Source organism: Phoenix dactylifera, chromosome 9, assembly GCF_051530095.1.
Source record: "Phoenix dactylifera cultivar Ajwa chromosome 9, Ajwa_hap1_PhDact_Kaust_v1.1, whole genome shotgun sequence".
Taxonomy (NCBI): domain Eukaryota; kingdom Viridiplantae; phylum Streptophyta; class Magnoliopsida; order Arecales; family Arecaceae; genus Phoenix; species Phoenix dactylifera.
This window is the reverse complement of record NC_143198.1, coordinates 21,448,461-21,471,870: the sequence shown is the minus strand read 5'-3', so window position 1 is coordinate 21,471,870 and position 23,410 is coordinate 21,448,461. Positions and strand designations below refer to the sequence as shown.

The 23,410-nt window shown below is 39.8% G+C and overlaps 2 protein-coding genes and 1 long non-coding RNA gene across 3 annotated transcripts; all 3 read right to left on the bottom strand.

Moving 5' to 3' along the window:
• Nucleotides 1-1,713: 1,713 nt before the first annotated feature.
• On the bottom strand, nt 1,714-14,246 carry LOC120104642 (putative F-box protein PP2-B2). Its single transcript, XM_089925399.1, has 4 exons — nt 14,155-14,246; nt 13,776-14,077; nt 11,778-11,899; nt 1,714-2,298 (listed from the first exon to the last, which is right to left on the bottom strand). Exons 1-4 carry the CDS (start codon nt 14,159-14,161, stop codon nt 2,037-2,039), a joined length of 693 nt encoding a protein of 230 aa, XP_089781525.1. The 5' UTR covers nt 14,162-14,246; the 3' UTR covers nt 1,714-2,036.
• Nucleotides 14,247-15,269: 1,023 nt separating this feature from the next.
• Nucleotides 15,270-18,379, bottom strand: LOC149752868 (uncharacterized). The gene is made up of 3 exons (XM_089925647.1): nt 18,212-18,379; nt 17,137-17,378; nt 15,270-15,738 (listed from the first exon to the last, which is right to left on the bottom strand). Exons 1-3 carry the CDS (start codon nt 18,377-18,379, stop codon nt 15,345-15,347), a joined length of 804 nt encoding a protein of 267 aa, XP_089781773.1. The 3' UTR covers nt 15,270-15,344.
• A 1,041-nt stretch (nt 18,380-19,420) lies between these two features.
• On the bottom strand, nt 19,421-22,800 carry LOC120104640 (uncharacterized). Its single transcript, XR_015968833.2, has 3 exons — nt 22,628-22,800; nt 22,458-22,508; nt 19,421-19,696 (listed from the first exon to the last, which is right to left on the bottom strand). It is a non-coding gene; the product is annotated as an uncharacterized LOC120104640 (long non-coding RNA).
• Nucleotides 22,801-23,410: the final 610 nt, after the last annotated feature.

Sequence of the window (23,410 nt, the reverse complement as noted above, 5' to 3'; positions counted from 1 at the left end):
ATCATGTTCTCGACTCCATGAGGCTCATGGCAGACCACGGAACTCGATTAAAACGCTCCAAACTAGGAATCATCCCAATCCATGTTTCAATGTTGCAGATGCCCAGGTTTTTTAGAGTTCCAATGGATGCTAATTTTAATCCCTCTCCCCTGCTGTAAGAGGCGACCATGACTAGACGAATGAGCTAGTAAAAATTCTGCGAGCAGAATCATCACGTCAGATCACTAATAACAAAATTTTCTTGATGCCTTCATTCATGATGTCTTTGAATCCTAGATTTCCTATAGGACAAGCCCTTAGGATGAGATGCCATCCAAACATACTAATAATTTTTTATAAGATGCTATTTCTTTTTGTTCTTTATTACGTGGTCCTCACTTTTCATCCTTCAAATTTTAACAAACATGATGTAATTTGGTAAATATATCAAGGCAAAGTTACAGGAGTACCATTACGACCGATTTGCACTCATACCTTTTTTACTTTAAAAAATTTTAGTTGGACGTCTTGAGTTACCATGCCGACCCAATATATTTTTGAGGCCTATCCACCACCCAATGTTGTTAGTATGCCCTCGTGAAAGATCTTCTTTGAAGTCCTTTCCGCTTCTCCTCAACTATCACATTCCATTCCAATCCTTTGTTCATGTCTTTCCTTCTAGAAGAAAATATAAAATATATAAATAAATCTACCTCATCCTATCAGCTTAAACTTTTGAAACAAATGGTGATTTCTAAAATGGTTTCAGAGCGAGATTGCAAGTTCGAACCTCCGGGGTGTCACTTGGGGAAGGATTGTTGAGATTTTTCCAATCCCTCCCTTAGGGGTTCGCTGCCACGTGTCGCTTATGGGGCCACATGGTGGCTCGGTGCTTGACAAACCAGCCTGCCGATGCACTTATAGAGGCGCATTGATAGCCGTGGAGGGTACCCTGCGGTGGTCAGCCTCGGCTTAAGAAAATAAAGTTGCGTCTCTACTAATAGTAATTGCTTTTGGTATGGTGGTAAGCGCTTGATCCAATAAGAATGCTTTTGGGACAAATGGTGATTTCAACATGGTATCAGAGCAGAGGTCCTGAGTTCGAATTCTGTCTCCGCTCTTTTTAACCCTATTATTAAAAATTTCACATGTTAGGCTCGCCCATTAAAGAAAAGTCCGGCCCACATGTGAGGGAGAGTGTAAGAAAATATAAAATATATAAATAAATCTATCTTATCCTATCAACTTAAAGCTTTTGGGACAAATGGTGATTTCGGCTAGATATCTGACTACTTCCAATGATCTTCCAACCGGTCATCTGACCATTGTTAAAGAGAGAGGAGTCGCAGCAGGAGTGATCGGACCAAAATCCCAGGGCTAGTACCATAGCATTGGCAATAATGGTCCGGTCACCCTTTGGGGACCATCTCCATTGCCTAGTCACCCTCCACCTCGACCCGCTTTGCCTCCTCAATCACCACTTCAGCGTTGTGATCATCGAGGAGGGAGAGGGAACAACAGAAGTGGAAGATGGCTTGGGCGAGGGCAAATAGGGGACTACCTTGGTTCACTAGCTCTGTAACTGGATCAACATATGGATGTGCTTTTGGCTCAACTCCTGTCTGAGCCTGTTCTCTCACTAGAAAAGCATTTTGCCAATCAAGGAAAATGTACATTATCCAATTTCTATTCACTCATGATGTGGCATTTGGCTTGCCAGTTGAAGCCATTGTATTAACTAAATTCAAATTTATTCGTAACTCCAATATTCAAATTGTCCACAAGACCACCAGAAATAGTTTTGGTAGCTACTAACATTATACACCATGCATCTGAAGCAACAACAAGTAGTTTTTAATTTTCAGAGTATGAAGCAACAACAGCATTTAAGCAAGTCAAATTTTGGGCCTTACTTGGAGGCCCTGGACGATAAGCCCACTCTTCCAATGCAACGTTCTCACCTCCATCAACCCCATTTCAACATCACCGCCATTGCCTTCATCATTGTAGAACTCCCCCAACTCGATCTCCATCCACCCATCATCCCTCAAGCGCCGTTACTGCCGCCGCCGCCCTTCCTCCAGATCGTCACCATCATTTCCGTTACCATCATCTTGTAAACAGACATTGATCTCCGAAGCATAAGCTCCTAGCTTCACTGATGCCAATTGAGGAGGGGGACCCAGTCCAAATGACCCAGAGGCGAATTTGAAGACGAGATAAGCAGCATAGGTTGTTCTAAAAGAGAGTAGTTGACAGTCAATCCTGCCGCCAATATTAAACCAACAAACAGCTAGAAGCACAGCCACTTCTGCGAACCTGATGCCAAGCAAAGCAATCTTCCATATTGATAAAGGTATTGTGATGACAATATAAACCACGTCCAGTAGCATTTAAGCCAATTTAAACATCAAACTATGTTATATTTGGGGAAAACCATGCTAAAAAAAAGTAGCATCACCAATTCACGTTAGGAAGTTGCTACTTGTTCAAGGCATCTATTAGAGAGAGAGAAAAAAGGAAATGACATAGAAAAATTATGATAAGATTTTTTATAGTTTTAAATTGCTGGTAAAAATCTCGACTAAAGCCTATGTTTAAAATGTGTAAATCCTGATCCGTGGATCAGTTAACTCATCAAGTCACTCAGGAGCTTGGTCAGCTCCATCCAAAGCTTGACGTGAAAGAGTCAAGCTGTGGTTTGGTTGCATTCAATTTCAAATGATTCCAAATCAACAATCTTGGCTACTGATCTTAACAATCCGAAGTATATATCATAAATTTTGTTATTCCCTGCCTAATCTTATGTTCAGATGCTGTTTTATTCCTTACCTTCACTTCCTGTAGCATTTTTTGTTATAGATAAGGGGGGCAAAAAAAAAACAAATAATTTAACTTCATGTGTTTCTAACATGTAGGAAGGAGAACAGAATCCCTATTCCATTCTTTCTTTTCCTTCTCAGATTAATCATTTGCTACATATATACCATGCTGTAATATCTCTGCCTCTCACTTGGTGCTACATGACCTACGAATAGATAAACTAGATGTTCATTCCTCTACATTTGATTCTACCTTGAGCAGGTCTTGAAGCCACGACTTTGCCCCCATCCTCGCCATCTACTGCCTACGGACTTGTTTCTCCCTGCAATCTACAGCATAAATATCACATGCCTTTTCTGCCTTCCTTAGCCCTCATGCTTGTTCTTGTTGCATACATTCTTATTTCAAGAGATCTTTCGAACACAGTTCTTGTTCTCCAAGGATTTGACTAGTTTTAGTCGATTTGTGTGAGACGAGAAAGTTGCAACCAATAACATTCTAAACGTTAATTTGTTGATTTCTCACACTTTTTCGGTAATTACTTTTCACTGTTGCATGAAATTTATATGCACATATTCATGTATTTAGCTATGTGATGTCATGAAAATCTATATGAAATTTCTATATTTTGCATATCAAACATAAATAATATTGTATTGAGAAAATCTCTATATCTCGTTGTACGGTTAATTTACTTCTCGCTAAGTCTTGAGATTCAAGACTCGGTGGGAACCTGGAGACGAAAAGCTGAATGAAAATCACAACAAGACAGTGTTTTTAGGTTCTCAGCGAACCAAACACAGAAAAATAGCTCAAGTAAGAATAGAATATTTAGAGAGAGGTCAAGAAGAATATAAAGATATAGTTTAGCAGTATATAGTGTTGTTGGGACAGTGATTAATCATGCGGCCTATCAAAATGAAGAAGCTTCTGAACTGGGAAAATGCAGGAGATCAAGAAGGTGAAATATCAAGAACAAGGAAGCTCCTGAACTGAGATGATGCAGGAGATCAAGAAAGTGATGGGAAAGGAAAAGAAGTTTCTCATTTCCATAAGATTCACTTCATTACATCCATCAACTCCCTATTTATAAACTTACAGCTACTGTTCACAGTGAATACAAGAGCCCCCAACTGAATTCAGTTATCCCAACTAACTAACTGAATTCAGTTGTTAGTTAACTTCTCTCTTGTCCTCATAAGCTCCAGCTCAGCTCCAGCTCCCTGCAGCAGTCCACGTCAGCATCCACAATGGCGTATCAGTGGGATGTCAAGCGTATTAGGAAACAGGGCACAGGAAGCAAGAGGAGGTCTGATACATGTCTTGATGCATAGAATATTTGAATTGTGTTTCCTCCCAATGGTTGAATTTCAAGATTCCCCCTCAAGAGGAGCAATGAATGTTGTGAATGCTCATCTTGGATAGAAGAGAATGGAACTGAGTAGAGCCAAGTCCTTTGGTGAGGATGTCTGCCAACTGATACTGTGAATTAACATGTAAAGTATGAATGAGTCCTGATTGGATCTTCTCTCAAATCAAATGGCAATCCAGTTCAATGTGCTTTGTTCTTTCATGATGAACGGGATTAGCAGCTATAGCCAAAGCTGCTTTATTATCACAGAATAACAAAGCAGGCTCACAATGAGAAACTTGAAGATCTGTTATTATGTATTTAATCCAAGTTATCTCGCAATATGTGGCAGCTATTGCCCTGTATTCAGCTTCAGCGAAAGATCTAGAAACAGTTGACTGCTTTTTAGACTTCCATGAGATTAAAGAATCACCAAGAAATACATAGTATCCTATAAGTGATCGTCTCGTTTCTGGGCAACCAGCCCAATCAGAATCTAAGTATGCTTTGATAAGTAGCTGTGAAGATGATGAGAAGAATAAGCCTTGGCCGGGGGAAGCTTTAAGATACCTGAGTACCCGATGAGCAGCTTCAAGATGAGGTTGATGTGGCTTGTCCATGAATTGACTAAGGACTTGTAAAGAATAGGAGAGATCGGGTCTTGTGATGGTGAGGTATAAAAGCTTCCCAATGAGTCGTTTGTACACAGTGGGATCAGCAAGAGGTGAATTTGCATCCCTAATCAACCTTAGATTCTGCTCTATGGGGGTTTTACAATATCATCAACATACACTAAGAGTGCTATGAATGATGAACTAAATTGCTTTGTGAAGAGGGAATAATCAGCTTTGGATTGCATAAACCTGGTGTCTAAAAGGAATTGGGAAAGCTTGAAGAACCACTGCCTTGAAGCTTGTTTCAGACCATATAAAGATTTATTAAGTCTGCAAACTTTGGACTCCCCCTTACCAGCAAAACCAGGGGGAATTTTCATGTAAATCTCTTCAGTTAGATCACCATGAAGGAAAAGCATTGTTGACATCAAGTTGATGGAGGTGCCAATTGTTCACTGTAGCAACTGCAAGGAGAGCTCTGATGGTAGTCATCTTTACCACTAGTGAAAACGTTTCAAAGTAGTCAAATCCTTCCCATTGAATATATTCCTTGGCAACTAGACGGGCCTTCTTGCGCTCTATGGTGCCATCAGAGTTGTATTGAATTTTGTAGCATCATTTACAATCAATGGCTTCCTTTCCGGGTGGTAGATCAGTGATGGTCCATGTTTTATTTTCTTCAAGGGCAGCAATCTCTTTTGCCATTGCTTCCCTCCATTTCAGGCACTGAACGGCTTGTTTGTATGAGGTAGGTTCAACCTCATTGCTAACAGCAAGAACAAAGGATTTGTGGGATAAAGAGAGGTTATTATAGTCGAGAAAATGAGAGATGTCACACTCAGTACCAGCCACTATGGATTTTAATGGTGAAGTAGGAAGGTTAGTGGCCGATTGGCAATGATATTGTTCAAGGTAGGGTGGTCGTTTCTTGGTTCTAGTTGACCTTCTAACAGGTTGAGGCGGTTCAGGCATGGGTTGTGAATGCATGAGAGGTTCCTTTAGACATGGAGAAGAAGCTGAAGAATGCTGAAGAGGAGGATTAGATGAAATGGATGTAGCAGGAGTGTGCAAAATGGAATCTGAATATGAACCTTCATCAGGAATAGCATTCGGAATTATGCAATGGGAATCTGTATGTTCAGAGGCTAAAGAAGGGAATTGCTTGAATGGAAAAATATGTTCATGAAAGATGACATTCCGAGAAATGGAAATGGTTTGGACTTCCAAGTTGTAAACTTTGTATCCTTTCATTCCGTAAGGATTGCCAAGGAAAACAGCCGGCTCAGCTCGGGAATCAAATTTGTTTATGTGTCGTGTGAGGGTAGAAACATAACATAAACATCCGAAGGCCTTGAGATGATCATATGCAGGTTTTGATGAAAACAATACTTCATAAGGAGATTGATTTAATAGCAAAGGGGATGGCATTCTATTGATAAGGTAAGTGGCTGTGAGCACACATTCATCCCAGAATTTGAGGGGAACATTTGATTGAAATCTCAACGATCTAGCAACGTTGAGAAGATGTTGATGTTTTCTTTCTACTGTGCCATGTTGCTGTGGAGTCTCAACGCATGAATGCTGATGAAGAACTCCTTTAGAAGCAAAAAATTCTTAAAGGTTGAATTCGGCACCATTATCAGTGCGTACAGCCTTGACATTGGCACCAAATTGGGTTTCTACAAGGTTAAAAAAATGACCGGATAAGAGGCTGTGTTTGTGATAATGAGCTCATTAAGAATACCCAAGTGGATCTACTGAAGTCGTCAACCACAGTTAAGAAATATCGAGAATTGTCATGTGATGGAACTGAAAAAGGCCTCCACACGTCACAGTGAACAAGTTCGAAAGGAGATTCAGTTTTATTCATCGAAACAGAAAAGGACAACCTATGTTGTTTGGCCAATGGACAAACAGTACAATGCCACAAGTCGGCAAAGACTGCATGAACAGAGATTTTACAAGATTTATCCTTATTGAACTCATGACATTGAACCATCTAGTATATGCCATCCTTTTCTTTAGCCAAACCAATCGTTGTCCAGATGTACGGGTCCCGAATGAAGAGGTAATCAAATAGGAGGATTAAATAGCATGACATCTGTTTAAGTAAAGAGCTAGCTGAAATCAAGTTGAAAGAAAATGAGGGAACGACCAAAACATTGGTAAGGGTGATGTGCTTTGAGAGTTTCGTTGTTCCTGTGTGAGTTACAGGAACAAAGATTCCATTTGGAAGGTGAACGAATGTGGAAACTAAGGAATTAATTTCTGTTAGCATAGAGACTGAATGTACCATGTGATCAGTGGCACCAGTATCAATTATCCATTGCTCGGTGATTGGGACAGAAGCACAAGCAAAAAGTTGATGAGATATACCTACCATGTTGATCTTTGATCCCTCTATTTTGGAGCCAGAGGTATTAGATGAGCCAAATGGGGAATAGCTAGATGTCTGAGGAGCTTTGGAACTGATGTTTTGACCATCATCTGATGAAGACGAAGGGTTGATCAATGCCAGCAGTTGTCGACACTATTCCATTATGAAAGGAAGCTGGCCATTGGCGATGCTTTTTTTGGCTATTAGCGACGCTTTTAAGCGTCGGTAGAAACCATCCCGACGTTTTCCAAAGCGTCGCTCTTTACCGACGCTTTAAAGCGTCGCAAATTACCATTTGACAAGAAAATTACCATTTGCTGTCTGCATCTTCTCCTCCATTCAGAAATACAAACCTCCCCGATCGGTACCTTCATTCTATCCATGCGGAGTGGTTGGGTTTGGCTATATAAACAGTTTTTTTTTCAGATCCGCCGATGTGGGACTAAAATGAGATGATTTTTTGGATTCCGACGACGCTTTTAACGATGCTTTTAAGCATCGTTATTTAATGACGCTAAAAAGCGTCGTTAAAAGTGTCGTCAATTACATATTAACTTCGACGACGCTTTTAAGCGTCGTCATTAGCCGACGCTTTCAAATGTTGACGGGAAAAAAATTTTGCCGACGCTTGGAATAAGCATCGGCAAATAAGAGTCGGAAGTTTTCTTTTTTTGTGTAGTGTGTGGAACGCTGTTGAACTATTTTGATTCCATTTGTGATGATGTTTGATTCATAGAAATATGAGCACTTCTGTTCTTAGACTTATATCCTCGAGGATATCCATGCAACTTGTAGCATTCATCTTTTGTATGCCCAATTATACCACAATGACCACACACAGGTCAATCCCTTCTTTGGAATTGACCTACTTCAACTCCAAGTTTGGTTGAAGGTGTTGCAGTATGGTTGTGGGTTGACCTACTCAAGAACACTGCTGTGTTCATGTTTGGATCAACTAAGGTCGTGATTTCTCTTTATTTTGCTTCCTGTAACACCAGGGAGAATACCTTGTTTATAGAAGGGAGAGGCTCTATTAGGAGAATCTGGCCTCGGATATGGGAGTAACTATCATTTAATCCCGTTATAAATTGCATGGTGCATTCTTGATTTTGATACTCTATCAAATGTTTCATTGCTCCACAAGAATAGACGGGATTTGGTCTGTAATTCCATAACTCTTCCCAAAGGCCCTTAAGTTTGGTGAAGTATGAACTGACACTGGATTAATCCTGTGTCAAAGAAGCAATGGACTTCTGAATCTGAAAGATTCTGGGTCCATTGCCTTGTGAAAACCTCTCACGTAGATCACTCCAAATTTCTCTAGCCGAATTGATGTATAAGACACTGTCGGCTAGTTCTTTTGAAATTGAATTGGGGATCCATGAAGTGACTATGTCATTGCATCGAATCCATACTAGGAGTAATGGATCAGATGGATCTGGTTTAGGCAGTGACCCATCAACAAATGCAATTTTATTTTTTGCACTTAAGGCCATCTCCATTGATCTGCACCAACTTGGGTAGTTCTCCCCAGAGAGTGTTTGTAAAACTAAGATGGCACCTGGATTATCCCCATGGTGTAGGAAGTATGGGCTTCATTGATCATCTGAAGCACTTGAAGAGAAGGATGAATGAAAGGAGTTCGTTGCAGCATTAGCCATGGATACTTGCTCTGATACCATATCAAAATGAAAAAGCTTCTGAACTGGGAAGATGCAGGAGATCAAGAAGGTGAAATATCAAGAACAAGGAAGCTCCTGAACAGAGAAGATGCAGGAGATCAAGAAAGTGATGGGAAAGGAAAAGAAGTTTCTCATTTCCATAAGACTCACTTCATTACATCCATCGACTTCCTATTTATAAACTTGCAGCTACTGTTCACAGTGAATACAGGAGAACTCAACTGAATTCAGTAAAGAGCTAGCTGAAATCAAGTTGAAAGAAAATGAGGGAACGACCAAAACATTGGTAAGGGTGATGTGCTTTGAGAGTTTCGTTGTTCCTATGTGAGTTACAGAAACAAAGATTCCATTTGGAAGGTTAACGAATGTGGAAACTAAGGAATTAATTTCTGTTAGCATAGAGACTGAATGTACCATGTGATCAGTGGCATCAGTATCAATTATCCATTGCTCGGTGATTGGGACAGAAGCACAAGCAAAAAGTTGATGAGATATACCTACCATGTTGATCTTTGATCCCTCTATTTTGGAGCCAGAGGTATTAGATGAGCCAGATGGGGAATAGCTAGATGTCTGAGGAGCTTTGGAACTGATGTTTTGACCATCATCTGATGAAGACAAAGGGTTGATCAATGCCAGCAGTTGTCGACACTGTTCCATTATGAAAGGAAGCTGGCCATTAGCGAGCTTTTTTTGTCTATTAGCGAGGCTTTTAAGCGTCAGTAGAAACCATCCCGACGTTTTTCAAAGCGTCGGTAAAGCGTCGCCTATGCTACAGTGGAAAAAATATTTTCCGACTCTTTTAAAAGCGTCGCTAATTCCCGATGCTTTAAAGCGTCGCTCTTTACCGACGCTTTAAAGCGTCGCGAATTACCATTTGACAAGAAAATTACCATTTGCTCTCTGCATCTTCTCCTCCATTCAGAAATACAAACAACCTCCTCGATCGGTACCTTCATTCTATCCGTGCGGAGTGGTTGGGTTTGGCTATATAAACAGTTTTTTTTTCAGATCCGCCGATGTGGGACTAAAATGAGGTGGTTTTTTGGATTCCGACGACGCTTTTAACGATGGCATCGTTATTTAACGACGCTAAAAAGCGTCGTTAAAAGTGTCGTCAATTACATATTAACTTCGCCGACGCTTTTAAGCGTCGTCATTAGCCGACGCTTTCAAATGTTGATGGAAAAAAAAATTTGTTGACACTTGGAATAAGCATCGGCAAATAAGAGTCGGAAGTTTTCTTTTTTTGTGTAGTGTGTGGAACGCTGTTGAACTATTTTGATTCCATTTGTGATGATGTTTGATTCATAGAAATCTGAGCACTTCTGTTCTTAGACTTATATCCTCGAGGATATCCATGCAACTTGTAGCATTCATCTTTTATATGCCCAATTATACCACAATGACCACACACAGGTCAATCCCTTCTTTGGAATTGACCTACTTCAACTCCAAGTTTGGTTGAAGGTGTTGCAGTATGGTTGTGGGTTGACCTACTCAAGAACACTGCTGTGTTCATGTTTGGATCAACTAAGGTCGTGATTTCTCTTTATTTTGCTTCCTGTAACACCAGGGAGAATACCTTGTTTGAAGGGAGAGGCTCTATTAGGAGAATCTGGCCTCGGATATGGGAGTAACTATCATTTAATCCCGTTATAAATTGCATGGTGCATTCTTGATTTTGATACTCTATCAAATGTTTCATTGCTCCACAAGAATAGACGGGATTTGGTATGTAATTCCATAACTCTTCCAAAAGGCCCTTAAGTTTGGTGAAGTATGAACTGACACTGGATTAATCCTATGTCAAAGAAGCAATGGACTTCTGAATCTGAAAGATTCTGGGTCCATTGCCTTGTGAAAACCTCTCACGTAGATCATTCCAAATTTCTCTAGCCGAATTGATGTATAAGACACTGTCGGCTAGTTCTTTTGAAATTGAATTGAGGATCCATGAAGTGACCATGTCATTGCATCGAATCCATACTAGTAGTAATGGATCAGATGGATCTGGTTTAGGCAGTGACCCATCAACAAATGCAATTTTATTTTTTGCACTTAAGGCCATCTCCATTGATCTGCACCAACTTGGGTAGTTCTCCCCAGAGAGTGTTTGTAAAACTAAGATGGCACCTGGATTATCCCCATGGTGTAGGAAGTATGGGCTTCATTGATCATCTGAAGCACTTGAAGAGAAGGATGAATGAAAGGAGTTCGTTGCAGCATTAGCCATGGATACTTCTCTAATACCATATCAAAATGAAGAAGCTTCTGAACTGGGAAGATGCAGGAGATCAAGAAGGTGAAATATCAAGAACAAGGAAGCTCCTGAACAGAGAAGATGCAGGAAATCAAGAAAGTGATGGGAAAGGAAAAGAAGTTTCTCATTTCCATAAGACTCACTTCATTACATCCATCGACTTCCTATTTATAAACTTGCAGCTACTGTTCACAATGAATACAGGAGAACTCAACTGAATTCAGTTATCCCAACTAACTAACTGAATTCAGTTGTTAGTTAACTTCTCCCTTGTCCTCATAAGCTCCAGCTTAGCTCCAGCTCCTTGCAGCAGTCCACGTCAACATCCACAGTGGCGTATCAGTGGGATGTCAAGCGTATCAGGAAACAGGGCACAGGAAGCAAGAGGAGGTCTGATACATGTCTTGATGCATAGAATATTTGAATTGTGTTTCCTCCCAATGGTTGAATTTCAAGACGGCCATCTAACATCGAGATCTATCTCAAACAACTTCTCTACAATGTCAAATTATTGAAGTAGAAAGAAGACAAGAAAAAGCCCACCTCATCTTCATTTTATAACCCAGCAAATGAAATATCTCATGCTTACATATGCATGCCTGCACGCACGCACTCAGACAGCTTGCTAAAACTTTGTTATTAGAATCTAAATGAAATTTCTTCAGAAGTAGAGGGGTCGTGCACATACCTTGACTCGGGCAGAGATATCCATCTCCAATATCGCGGGTCGGACTCCCATATAATTCTCATGCTTCTTGGACATATCATGTAGCATTTACGTCCAGTTGATCTTTCCAATTGAAAGCTTTGCTATCCCAAAAGAATTGAAAATAAAAAAGAAAAGAAAAAATAAATAAATATATACGCATAAAGAAACCATCGATATTATACTTTAAGTTTCTTGAAGCTAGGAAAAGTGCACAAGAAGCTAATATTACCACACAGAGATGGAGTAGTGCGCAGGTATTTATTTAATTCTTTCTAAAAGCTATATGGAATATGCTGCAATAATCTATAAATTGCTAAATTTTCTGCTATCTTTCAAAAAATAAAAAAGGCGGAATGATTATGTAAAAAGAAAACAAAATGATATAAAAATTCTCTTTGTAATCAATTAAAAAAAATGGCAGATGCAACATTTAGGATGTACATAATGTTTATTTGTAATAAATAGTAAAATTAGATATCTATCAATCTATCTACATATATTAAACAAATAGGAGAGAGAAAGCTCTCTCCTCCCCAAAATTAGGAAGAATGAAGGAAAGATCATAAAAAAAACATGGTTTCCCTAAGTGCCACATCATACCTCTCCTGCTCCTCCTCTTTTCTACTTAAACTGAAACTATTAAATAAACACTATTCTTAATTATTTGATATAAACAAAAGGAATAAGTGCCCCTTCCACTTATCAATGTAGTATCTTTCAAATATAAAGAGTTACCTTCCTTTCTTTCAGCCAACCATTTCTCCCTTTTTTTAAGAAATACTATGCGCAATGGATATGCCATATTCGAACCAAAAATTGCATAAGAAATATTCTATTAAGATGCTATTACATGGCATTAGATCATAATTTGACAAGCATCGGTAACCAAGAATCATGCTTTTTCCACATTTTTGCTAATTTCTATAATTTTCCCAGGAAAATACAAATTATCATGAAAATTATAATACGCTAAAGTAATGCCATAGATCATATTTCAGTCCTAAAGTTAATAAATCAAGAACTGTTATATTATGTATGTTAACTTAAATATGTTTCGTGCTTTATCTACAGTTAAACGATCTTCTTCGAATAATTCGTCAATAAGGGCTTGCGCCAACAAAATCCTACCTAATGAAGAGATAGTTAGAGAGGGGACAAAACCCTATACTTTTCATTATAGAATCTATTTATACCAAGCATTCTTCTTATGGCTAGAGCCAATCTCCTGATCCTGTGGAAAGGAACCCCAGCCCATTCCCTCCCATTTCGGGCGGAACAGATCTACTAATTATCAATCTGAGCCATATATAATTTTTATATTTTTTTGAAAATCATATGGACCATGTTTATTTAAAAAATAATTAGAAAACGTAGACGCAGCACCAAGTCGCGCGCGCTCCCCATGTACTTGACTCGGTTGCAGCCTCTGGAGAATTCTTGAACCCTTTAATCGGAAGAAGAAGGTATAGGGAGAGCAAGGCCCAACGATGACGAGCATCATCGCCGCTGCTGCCTCCTCCAGCGACCGCTCCGGCCAAGGAAGCAGAACGAGCATCAGCGCTGCATCCTCCTCCTTTGAGGACGAGTTCGTCAACGTCCACGACCAGGACGTTACTTTCCCTCCTAAATCTAACTGAACTTGCCGGAAACATGGCCAATGTCCAAGTTATGTCAGTTAGTATTGGGCAACTTATTAATCAAACGTGGATACGTTTAACTCAACAAAGATTGCTTCACTGCAACAAGCAAGGCAATCTAAACTAGTATATCATAGAATCTAATCTTGCTTTTGATAAATATGATTTACTTATTTTGTCAGCACTCAGCAATCAAGTAGGTATTCGTTCATCAGGGGCAGAACAAGATAGCATCGTAACGACAAACTAGAGAAAAACCCCACAGTTTCTGAATTCAAAAAAACAGAAAGGAAGGAAGGAAGAAACGCAGGAGAGAAGGGATCATTCCACCTGAACTCACCAGCCTGCCGCCATCGACGAGAATGGAGTCGCAGAGGCGGAAATAGAGTTCCCTCGTCGAAGAGAACTCGACCGGATCAACGGCCCGCGACAGGATCGACTGGTAATCGGACGGCAGGAACCGCTCCCACACAGCGTCGGAACTCGCCGCGGAGCGGAAGGCGGCAGAGACGAGCGCCGCCCGGCACGAATCGCGAGGCGTCGTGAGGGAGAGCACGTGCGAGATGCAGTCCTCCGGCAACCTGCCGATGTGCCCGCTGCCTTCGGACTCCTCTCCTCGCCCCGCCATTGATTGCTGTTTGGCTTTCAGAGAGAACAAGCTTCAGTTTACAGGGGAAGGAATGGAAGAGGAGAGGCCTTGGATAGAGGCTAGAGATTACCGATCATTGACTTCGACAAAGACTCGAGGAACTGGGGATTGACTTCAGAGGGAACAAGCTTTAGAGGGAAGGAATGGAGGCGGAGAGGCCTAGGAAAGATGGATTGAGACTCCAGGTGATGGACTTTCACGGAACTGGGGCCCAATGCGGTGCTCATCCCACGCGGCACGAAGGGATTGATGTGATGCAGGGGAGTTGGTGGCGAGCTCAGGCTCGAGTTGGCTACTTGCAGAAAAATCATTGTTGCTCCGGCCGGCTGCTGAATGACAAAGAACAATCTCGGATCCCGCCTTACTATCCTACTACATCCGATCGCTGAAACAATTTTATAAAATACCTATAAAAATTTTTAAAAATATTATTTTATATTTTTCAATATATCTTAAAAATAAAATATCAAAATATAAACAAATTTAAAATTATTTAGAAATGCTGGAAATAATAGAGTAATTATCTAGTGAATGTTTGGTTTAGTAATAGCAATAACTGTTTGAAACTAAAGAAAATGTGGCTCGAGGGACTTGGTCAAGCCCATCATTATACATCACTTATGATGCGGCTTACCAATTGAGTGCGAGGAAGCTACTTCGATCAAGTTGGAGTCTAATTTTGGGTCCCGAAACAACTGATGCCAAGAATATTTTAGCCTTAAAATAATTAAATGATCATGTGATGGGCAGTCGACACTACTTTGTTTCTCTAAAAGAATAATAGGATCACAATTGGATTGGTATGGTAACCTAATGGATCCAATTAAAAATTTTTAAAGCCGAAGAGATGTGAGTGCAAATTGATCAAAGTAGAGAGGGTGTTTGAATTATTTTTTTATATATTTAAACTTCTATACTCTTGTATTTCTGGTATCTTAATGCGCAAACCTGGAGGGTTATGCTTTTGGAGTCACTACGTCAAAATTCCATGAGTAACTAAAAAGCTTCGTATTATCATGTTGAAGATCAATATAATAGTTAAAGCCAGTACTTTCCTCTTTTGGAAATGGACAAAAGTTGAAGCCATCGGATTATTTACATTCAAATTGATTCAAAACTCCAACATGTAAATTGTCCATAAGACCACCATAAAGAGTTTTGGTAGCTACTAACATGATCCAGCATGCATCTGAAGCAACAGCAAACAGTTTTTTCAAGGTATGAAGCAGTAGAAGACAATAGCAACAGCATCCAATTAAGTCAAATTTGGGGCCTTACTTCGAGGCCCTGGATGATGAGCCCACTCTTCCAATGCCCTGCATTCACCTCCGACAATCTCATTTCCACATCACCGTCATCCCCCTCATCATTGTAGAACTCTCCCAACTCGATCTCCATCCACCCATCATTCCTCAAGCGCTGTTGCCGCTGCTGCTGGCGCCGCCGGCCTTCCTCCTGGTCGTCGTCATCGTCGTCATCATCATCATCACTGTCGTCATCATCTTGCAAACAGATATCGGTCTCCAAGGCATAATCTCTGAGCTTCACTGATGCCAACTGTCGAGGGGGACCAAGTCCATATGACTTAGAGGCCAATTTGAAGACGAGATAAGCAGCATAGGTTGTTCTGGGAGAGAGTAGTCGACAGTCAATCCTGCCGCTCATAAACAACCAGCAAACAGTATTGCGATGATAATATGAACCACATGCCAAGCAAAGCAATCTTCCACGTTGAATAAAGTATTGCGATGATAATATGAACCACATCCAGTAGTATTTGAGGCAATTTAAACATCAAACTATGTTATATTTGAGAAAAGCCATGCTGAAAAAGGAAGCATTACCAGTTCAAGCGAGCAAGTTGCTACTTGTTCAAGGCATCTATTGGAGGGCAAAAACATGAAAGGATATAGAAAAATTATGATAAGAATCTTTATACTTTTAAATTGCTTGTAAAAAAAACTCGACTAAAGCCCCAGTTTAAAATATGTAAATCCTGATCCCTGGTTCAATTAGCTCATCAAGTCACTCAGCAGCTTGGTCAGCTCCATCCAAAGCTTGAGCTAAAAGAGTTAAGCTGTGGTTTGGTTACATCCAGTTGTAAACGTAGAAGGAGAGGAGAGAGAGAGTCGTAGAGGGAGAGGAACGAGAGCCGTAGAGAGAGAATGATGTATTCTTTTATTCACTTACAAACAGTGCCATAGCCTATCTTTTATAGTTGAAGGTGGCAATATACAACTCATATACAGCTCATGTATACAGCTCATATACGGCTTATATACATCTAACATCCTCCCTCAAATTCAAAATGGTAGCAAAGATGCCAACTTCAGTTTGCTAACCAAATCACAATGACGCTTCAGTGGATGGGCCTTCGTAAAAATACCAGCAAGCTAATTTGCAGAAGCAACTTGTATCGACTGAACAGTGCCTTGCTTAATATGATGCTGAATGAAGTGATAATCTATCTCAATATACTTCGTTCGCTCATGAAACAAATCATTATGAGCAATTTGCATGGCACTCATATTATCATAATGAAGAAATGAACTGCTGGTCAAAGGAACACTCATGTTATGCAGTAGCCATCGAATCCATAAGAACTCAGAGGTAGTATCTGCTAGTGCACAATACTCAGCCTCTATACTGGAGCGAGAGACAACTGTCTGCTTTTTACTTTTCCAAGAGATAAAAAAAGAACCAAGCAAGAAACAATAGCCAGTGATAGAGCGATGATTTGTAGGGTGTCAGCCCAATCAGAATTCGAAATAGGTCTGAATATCCAATGTAGAGTGGGTTGAGAAATAAAGGCCGTGGAACAATGCACCCTTAACGTACCAGAGGATAACTGTTGCATAGTGTGTAGAGCATAGTGCATGCATAAATTTACTAATCAGGTTGACTGCATAAGAAATATCAAAATGTGTAATGGTCAAATAGATGAGACTACCAACCAACTGCCGATACAAAGTCGCATCTATCAATAATTCACCATCAGTAGGAAGAAGCTTAACATTCATTTTTAGAGGACTATCCACAGTCTTGCTATCACACAGCATCAGAGTTCGCCGCAGAGCGGAAGGCGGCCGAGATGAAAGCCGACCTGCACGAATTAGGAGGCGTCGTGAGGGAGAGCACGTGCGGATGCAGCCCTCCGGCAACTTGTCGATGGGCCTGCCACCTTCGGACCCCTCTCGTGGCCTCGCCGTTTATTGCTATTTGGCTTTTGGAGGGAACATGCTTCAGTTTATTGGGGGAAGGAAGCAATGGAGGAGGAGAGGCCTTGGGTAGGGGCTAGGGACTTCAGATGATTGACTTCGCAAGGACTCAAGGAACTGGGGCTCATCCCACGCGGCACGAAGGGATTGATGTGATGCAGGGGATCTGGTGACGAGCTCAGGCTCGTGCTGGCTACTTGCAGAAAAATCCCAAGAGTTCGCGAAGGGGGAAACGTGTAATTGTCATTTTAAACCCAAGAAAAGTGGGGAGGGGGGGGGGGGGGGACCGACTTTTAAAGTCTCTAGAACATTTTGTTAGCGATTGGATCCCAAACTCACGTTGATTTTTATAACTTGACCTCCGCCAGCGGCCTAAGTTGACTTCCAAGCCTCCTTCGCGGCAGATTTCTCTGAAAGTTTCATCTAGAAAAACTACATGCCCACGGCACCGTTGTAAAAAAAAAAAAAGAATGAGAGAGGAGGTAACTCGGGTATGAATGGCCACAATAAAAGAGTTTCATTTCTATCATTTTCATTTGGAGTGTCCACTTAAATTGGTATTGAATTCCATGAAATGGAGTCAAGAACACTTATTTTCCATTTTTCATCTTTTGGGAAATCTATCTTTTCTTTGGGAATCAGACGAGTTTACTGCTCCACAGTCGGCATAGGCACCAGAAGGTAAATTTTACAGCGGAGGCACTACGAAACATAAACAGCCCAATCAGAACAAGTAGTTCTTGCTCCAGCCAATCTTAGTTATCCGGGATTGTTATTTGCAAACAAAACACAACACCAGTTCCCACGCCATCACCATGGCCTGGTCATGCAAGCGGACAGATACTTCGTTTGTAACAGAACTCAGAAAAGCTGGGGACACCAAGCTTCTGCAAGCATTGGCTTTCATACATCATACATGAGGCTGAACTTCATAGCAACAGGAACTAGAAGGATTAGAGACGCTACAGAACCTCCAAATATACGATGGGAAATTGAATATGTCGCACTAAGTTGTGGCTTCTTCAGAGGCAGATGAGGCGACAATGGACGGTTTGAAGCTTTTGTGGACTCAGACATAACCCGGCTTGCATGGAGGCCTCGGCTTCCAATGGGAGAAACCTTTGGCTGGGATGCCCCCCACAGGAGAGAGGAACCATAAGGGAATCTGGTAACAGTTTTGTAGCTCCCAATTTGCTCAAAGCTTGGTCGTGGCCTGTGAAATCCATCCACGCCACGGCATCCTGAACTGGTGCGAGTAACAAGGCCTGAAAAAGGTTGAAAATAACATGCTGTTAGCCCATAGTGAAGCAACCATGCACATCAGCAAACTGGAACCTTTTGAAGGGACACCCGAGTCTCGACTACAAAGCAAAAGGTCTATATCAACGATTTATATGCACTGCATGTGAATATACAATTCTGTCAGAACACAACTTAGTATCAGTTTGGTGGAAGACAACAGCATAAGCCAAGATGTACAAGAGAGATACTAGATGAGATTAATGAGAGTAGGGAAACTGCAAAAAGACTTCCAAAATTATATCAAAAAAAGGTTCACTGCATGCAGATGCCCAGCAAAATGTATGCAGTTCTTAAGTCTGGCGAGGAATAGCACTCAAGTTGATACCCTCGTAAAGGATCTCACCAACAGTCATCTGGAAGAGATACAAGCCTCTTATGGCCTTTGATCCATGACATCTACCAGTTTAAATTCAAGTGTAGGTTGCTTTTTGGCACATGTAAACAAGATCCAATCATGTTATGCGACGGAATCAAGTCTTCTAAATACACTTAAAAATATTTTTCCCAGCCTTTCATTTTTCAGAAGATAAATATTCTTTTATCATCAAAAAATAGAAACCGTTCTCCCACCACGAAGTGCAAATGGAGCATCTATGTGTAAGTGCAAAACGAGCATTTGTCATAAGCTTGCATGGTCCTGAAGTACTCTAACTAACAATTAGTTTCTATGCGCTCCAGTAATAAATTTTCATATTGGATAACTGTCCTATTTCAGGTGTAACTGTGAGATAAAATCTCATATAATGGTCCCAGAAACTTGCAGACCGGATTCATCATAATGGTGTGCACATACATCCATACATCGTGAAGCACTCATTTCTTTTAATTCAAATTTTGAAACCAATTATATAGATTATGTCACATAAGCCTTTTCATCAGTTTGCTTTTCTCAACAAGCATCATAGGGTGATCATCAAGCTTTACAATGGAGATGAGTACAGAACCAAGGTTTTATGTATAGGACTCCTATTTTGACATCCCAGGAAGGAAATAATACAAGGGTGTAATACAACAAAGACTGAAATTTCTCAGCTGCAATATTAAGGTGAAGCCTGATCGCATTTTTCCCAAGCCAATTGTTGTGCACCAAAACTGCTTGTTTGGAGATAAAGGAGGTATCAGAAGCAATAAGAATTACTGCAATATAAGCACAGCCAACTGTTTCAACCTTTCTTCAAATTGAAAGGTGGACCTTTCAACTTTATATAGGACCATCATAAACCTTTGTATGATCATTCACAAAAGTCATAAGTGAAACAGAGGATTGAAGAAGAAAGACCAAAAGAGAAATTTAGAAAACTCTAGCTTCCACTATATGAGCTGTACCTCCTGCCAAAAGAATACTGAAGATCTATTATGTGGACTGCAGTAGGCGTTGCAACCTAGATGATAACTTCTTTTGACTTTACTAAGAAAGAATGCATTTGCATGCACCTTTTGCCAGATAAGGTACTAAATTTCGTTAATCTTGGAAAATAGATTCCATATAGAACTCCTACACATCCTTTATGTCCTTTAAGATACTTCCAAAACTTATTGTAAAATTTCTGAAATCTCAAGTTTCTTAAATAAATAAATTCCATTTATAAGGAAACTACTTAACCCAGAGAAATCCTAATTAACGATGAATTTTAAGTTTCCATATTAACAACTTCAATAAATCCTAATTTAAGACACTCCCTCAAACTAAACATAAAATTTTGGATATGCCAAGTATCCTAAATAAATAAATACATTTTATATGGAAACTAACAAGCCTGAACTGACCCTAGAAATAATGCTCAATAAAGATTAAAAAAGGGGGAATATTCACTTCCCATATAACTTTTATAAGGTCACGATGCAAGCCAAATCAGTAAGTTTCACAAGGCACATCACCTGGAATGACTAGTCTAATAACTACCAAAAAAATCCTACACTGTGCCAATATCATAGAAAAAATAATCACAAATTTCACAACTGGACTATCAATAGTAGTTACATGTCTTTTTGTATCTTGTATTGACACCATGCATTGGACTTATTTGTTAGTTATTCTTGGGGCCTACTTAGATATTCAAAAAAACTATTAGATGTGGGATAATATAAGTCTACAACTGAAAGTAGGATCCACAAAACAGTCAAAAAGAAGTATCTTAGGAATAAATAAATGAAAAGTCCAAGAATAAGCATAGTTTCTTTTTTGTCCATCTATAATAGTTCTAACATACAAAAGAAATATTAACAGGAATAGAAAACAGAAATCAAACAAAAAGGGAGAAGAGGATGAACAAATAGTAAAAAAACCTCTAAGCAAAAGCTTCAAAGCAAAATTAAACTAAAAAACAAAAAAAAAACCCATTCTAAATATTCAAATATCTCTATATCAAAGATTATTTAGGCAGATATTTTGCAAAGAAAGCCCACAAAATCCTAACAAACCTAAAAAATAATCCTAACTATCAAATACAAGGTTTTGATAACCCCAAAATAAAAATAAAAAAAGCATTTCTCTCTTGGTTTATGAGCAGACTTTGACCCAGAAACAGTAAAGATAGTCTCACCATTGCAGATGTTTCCTTAACATGCACTGTAAGATGAATGCGATATCTAACCAATTGTTTGGAATACAGTCACAATTTCAACTTTCTACCAGCTTCTTGCAATATAAATATACTCTTTATATTCAGTAAGCATTATAAGCATTATAAAATTTTCTTCTTTGCTCCAATTAATCAGGAAACCCCAATTTCCACTCATATTTCTCCTCAAATTCATTCCATTAGAAAATAGTATCACTTCTGTAAAGAGGGATACCAACACAAAATTATTTCAAACTGATAAGGCAACATGCATCCTCCTCTTTGGACATGATATTTTCCTTATAAAATCTCTATCTTCACAAGAGAGAATCAGTTCATATAACAAGTAGCGCTCCAGAAAAAAAGGAAATTACGAACAAAAAATGAAAATAAAGACGAAGTTAAAAGGATCACGTTCTCCACTACATTAGACTCTCATCAGAGGCAAATCACGCCCAAAAATGATAATAAAGACCAAGATAAAAGGATCAAGTTCTCGACTACATGAGGCCGACAAAGACTCCTAAATCCATCCCGAGCTTTTTATTCCACCTCTCCTCTCCAATCCTCGATCAAACTTGCCTTCCCCAGCTTCAAAACGGCTGCGCTAACGCGCAACGGCGAAAGCCTCGGATCGTCTCGCAAGCAAGCAAGCTTGATTGCCTAGTCCTCGTGTAGCCCTCCGGATTGCTCCTCGTAAAAAGAGTACGTCGGGATGGCTGATGGCCTCTGACTGGATAGCAGAGCAGTTTTCTTTAATTCCAGCCTCTTTCGGCAATAGAGATGAGAGATGCTAGAACCAGGCAAGGCGCGGGAAGAGAATGCAAGATTTAATAAGCCGCCCTATTCCTTGGATGGGACGGACAAGCTATAGCTATAGATAGAGTGGCAAGGAGAGATGCGTTATAGGACACAGGTGGCAATAGAGGAGATCTTCCTATAGCGGACCACGGAACTCGACTAAAACACTCCAAACCAGGAACCATCCCCATCCGTGTTTCAGTGTTGCAGATGCCCAGGTTATTTAGGGTTACCCTGGATGCTAATTTTAATATTTCAAATCCCTCTCCCGGCAACCATGACTAGAAGAATGAGCTCGTAAAAATTCTGCGAGCAGAATCATCACGTCTGATCACTAATAACAAAATTTTCCTGATGCCTTTATTCATGATGTCTTTAAAAAAATTCAAAAAAAAATTCGGAAAAATGTTTTTTCCAATCAAGTGTCGAGCCAAAATCCCAAATTCTTTCGACATCCGACACCGATCTAAACCGAAAAAAATGAATTTTACCTTCAGATGCGACAGCCTTAGATTGCGCAGCCATCTCGGAGATCTCAAACCCTGCAACGATCGATGGTTGGCGACGGGAAAAAATTAAAATGGCATAAACACCAACGAATACATAAATTCATAATAAACACATCTAGGGTTTACATTTGGAATTAGCGTGGAAGCCTTACCTGTTGAAAACCTCCCTCTCTCCTCCCGATCTACCTCTGCGCGCGCATGGGCGCCAGGAAAACCCTTGCATAGGCGACCCTCTGCAATGGGCCGGGTGCGGGCCAGGTCGAACCGACCGATCCAGCAGAAGAACTAGCCCAATCAAGCCGGACACTTGTAGATAGTTTGTTTTTTTTTTTAGCAATATCTCAGAAATTAAATTCGAAAGCATTTTTTCTTATAGGAATATAATTTCTGTGAAGAAGATTCTTAGGAAGAGAATACCTGTAAATGTACTTTTGACATATTTGGTTAAACAAAGAAAAGTGACAAATTTCTAGAGTGCTTATTTTTCGTTGACCATCCATTTTTCTGAAAAAGTTATGTGTAATTACTATTATACCTTTAATGCTGAATAGTCTTTTTGAAAAAAAAATAAAGAAGGAGTGATCTCCGCCTCATGGAAAAGTAATTTTTCCATATTTCTCATGGAAAAAATTTTCTCATAAAATGTGGGAATCATATTTCCATGAAAATACAACTTTTCCATCTCTTTCCTTTAAAAACTCTAACCAAACAAGAGGCATCTCATTACTTTTTCGTTGACCACATTTTTTTCCCTTCTTCTCCTGCGAACCAAACGAGTCCTAATAATTTTTGATAAGATGCTATTTCTTTTTGTTCTTTATCGTGTGGTCTTCATCTTTAATCCTTTAAATTGTACCAAATCTGATGCAATCTGACAAATATACTACGGTAAAATTATAGGAGCACCATTTTGACCTATTTGGACTCATACCATT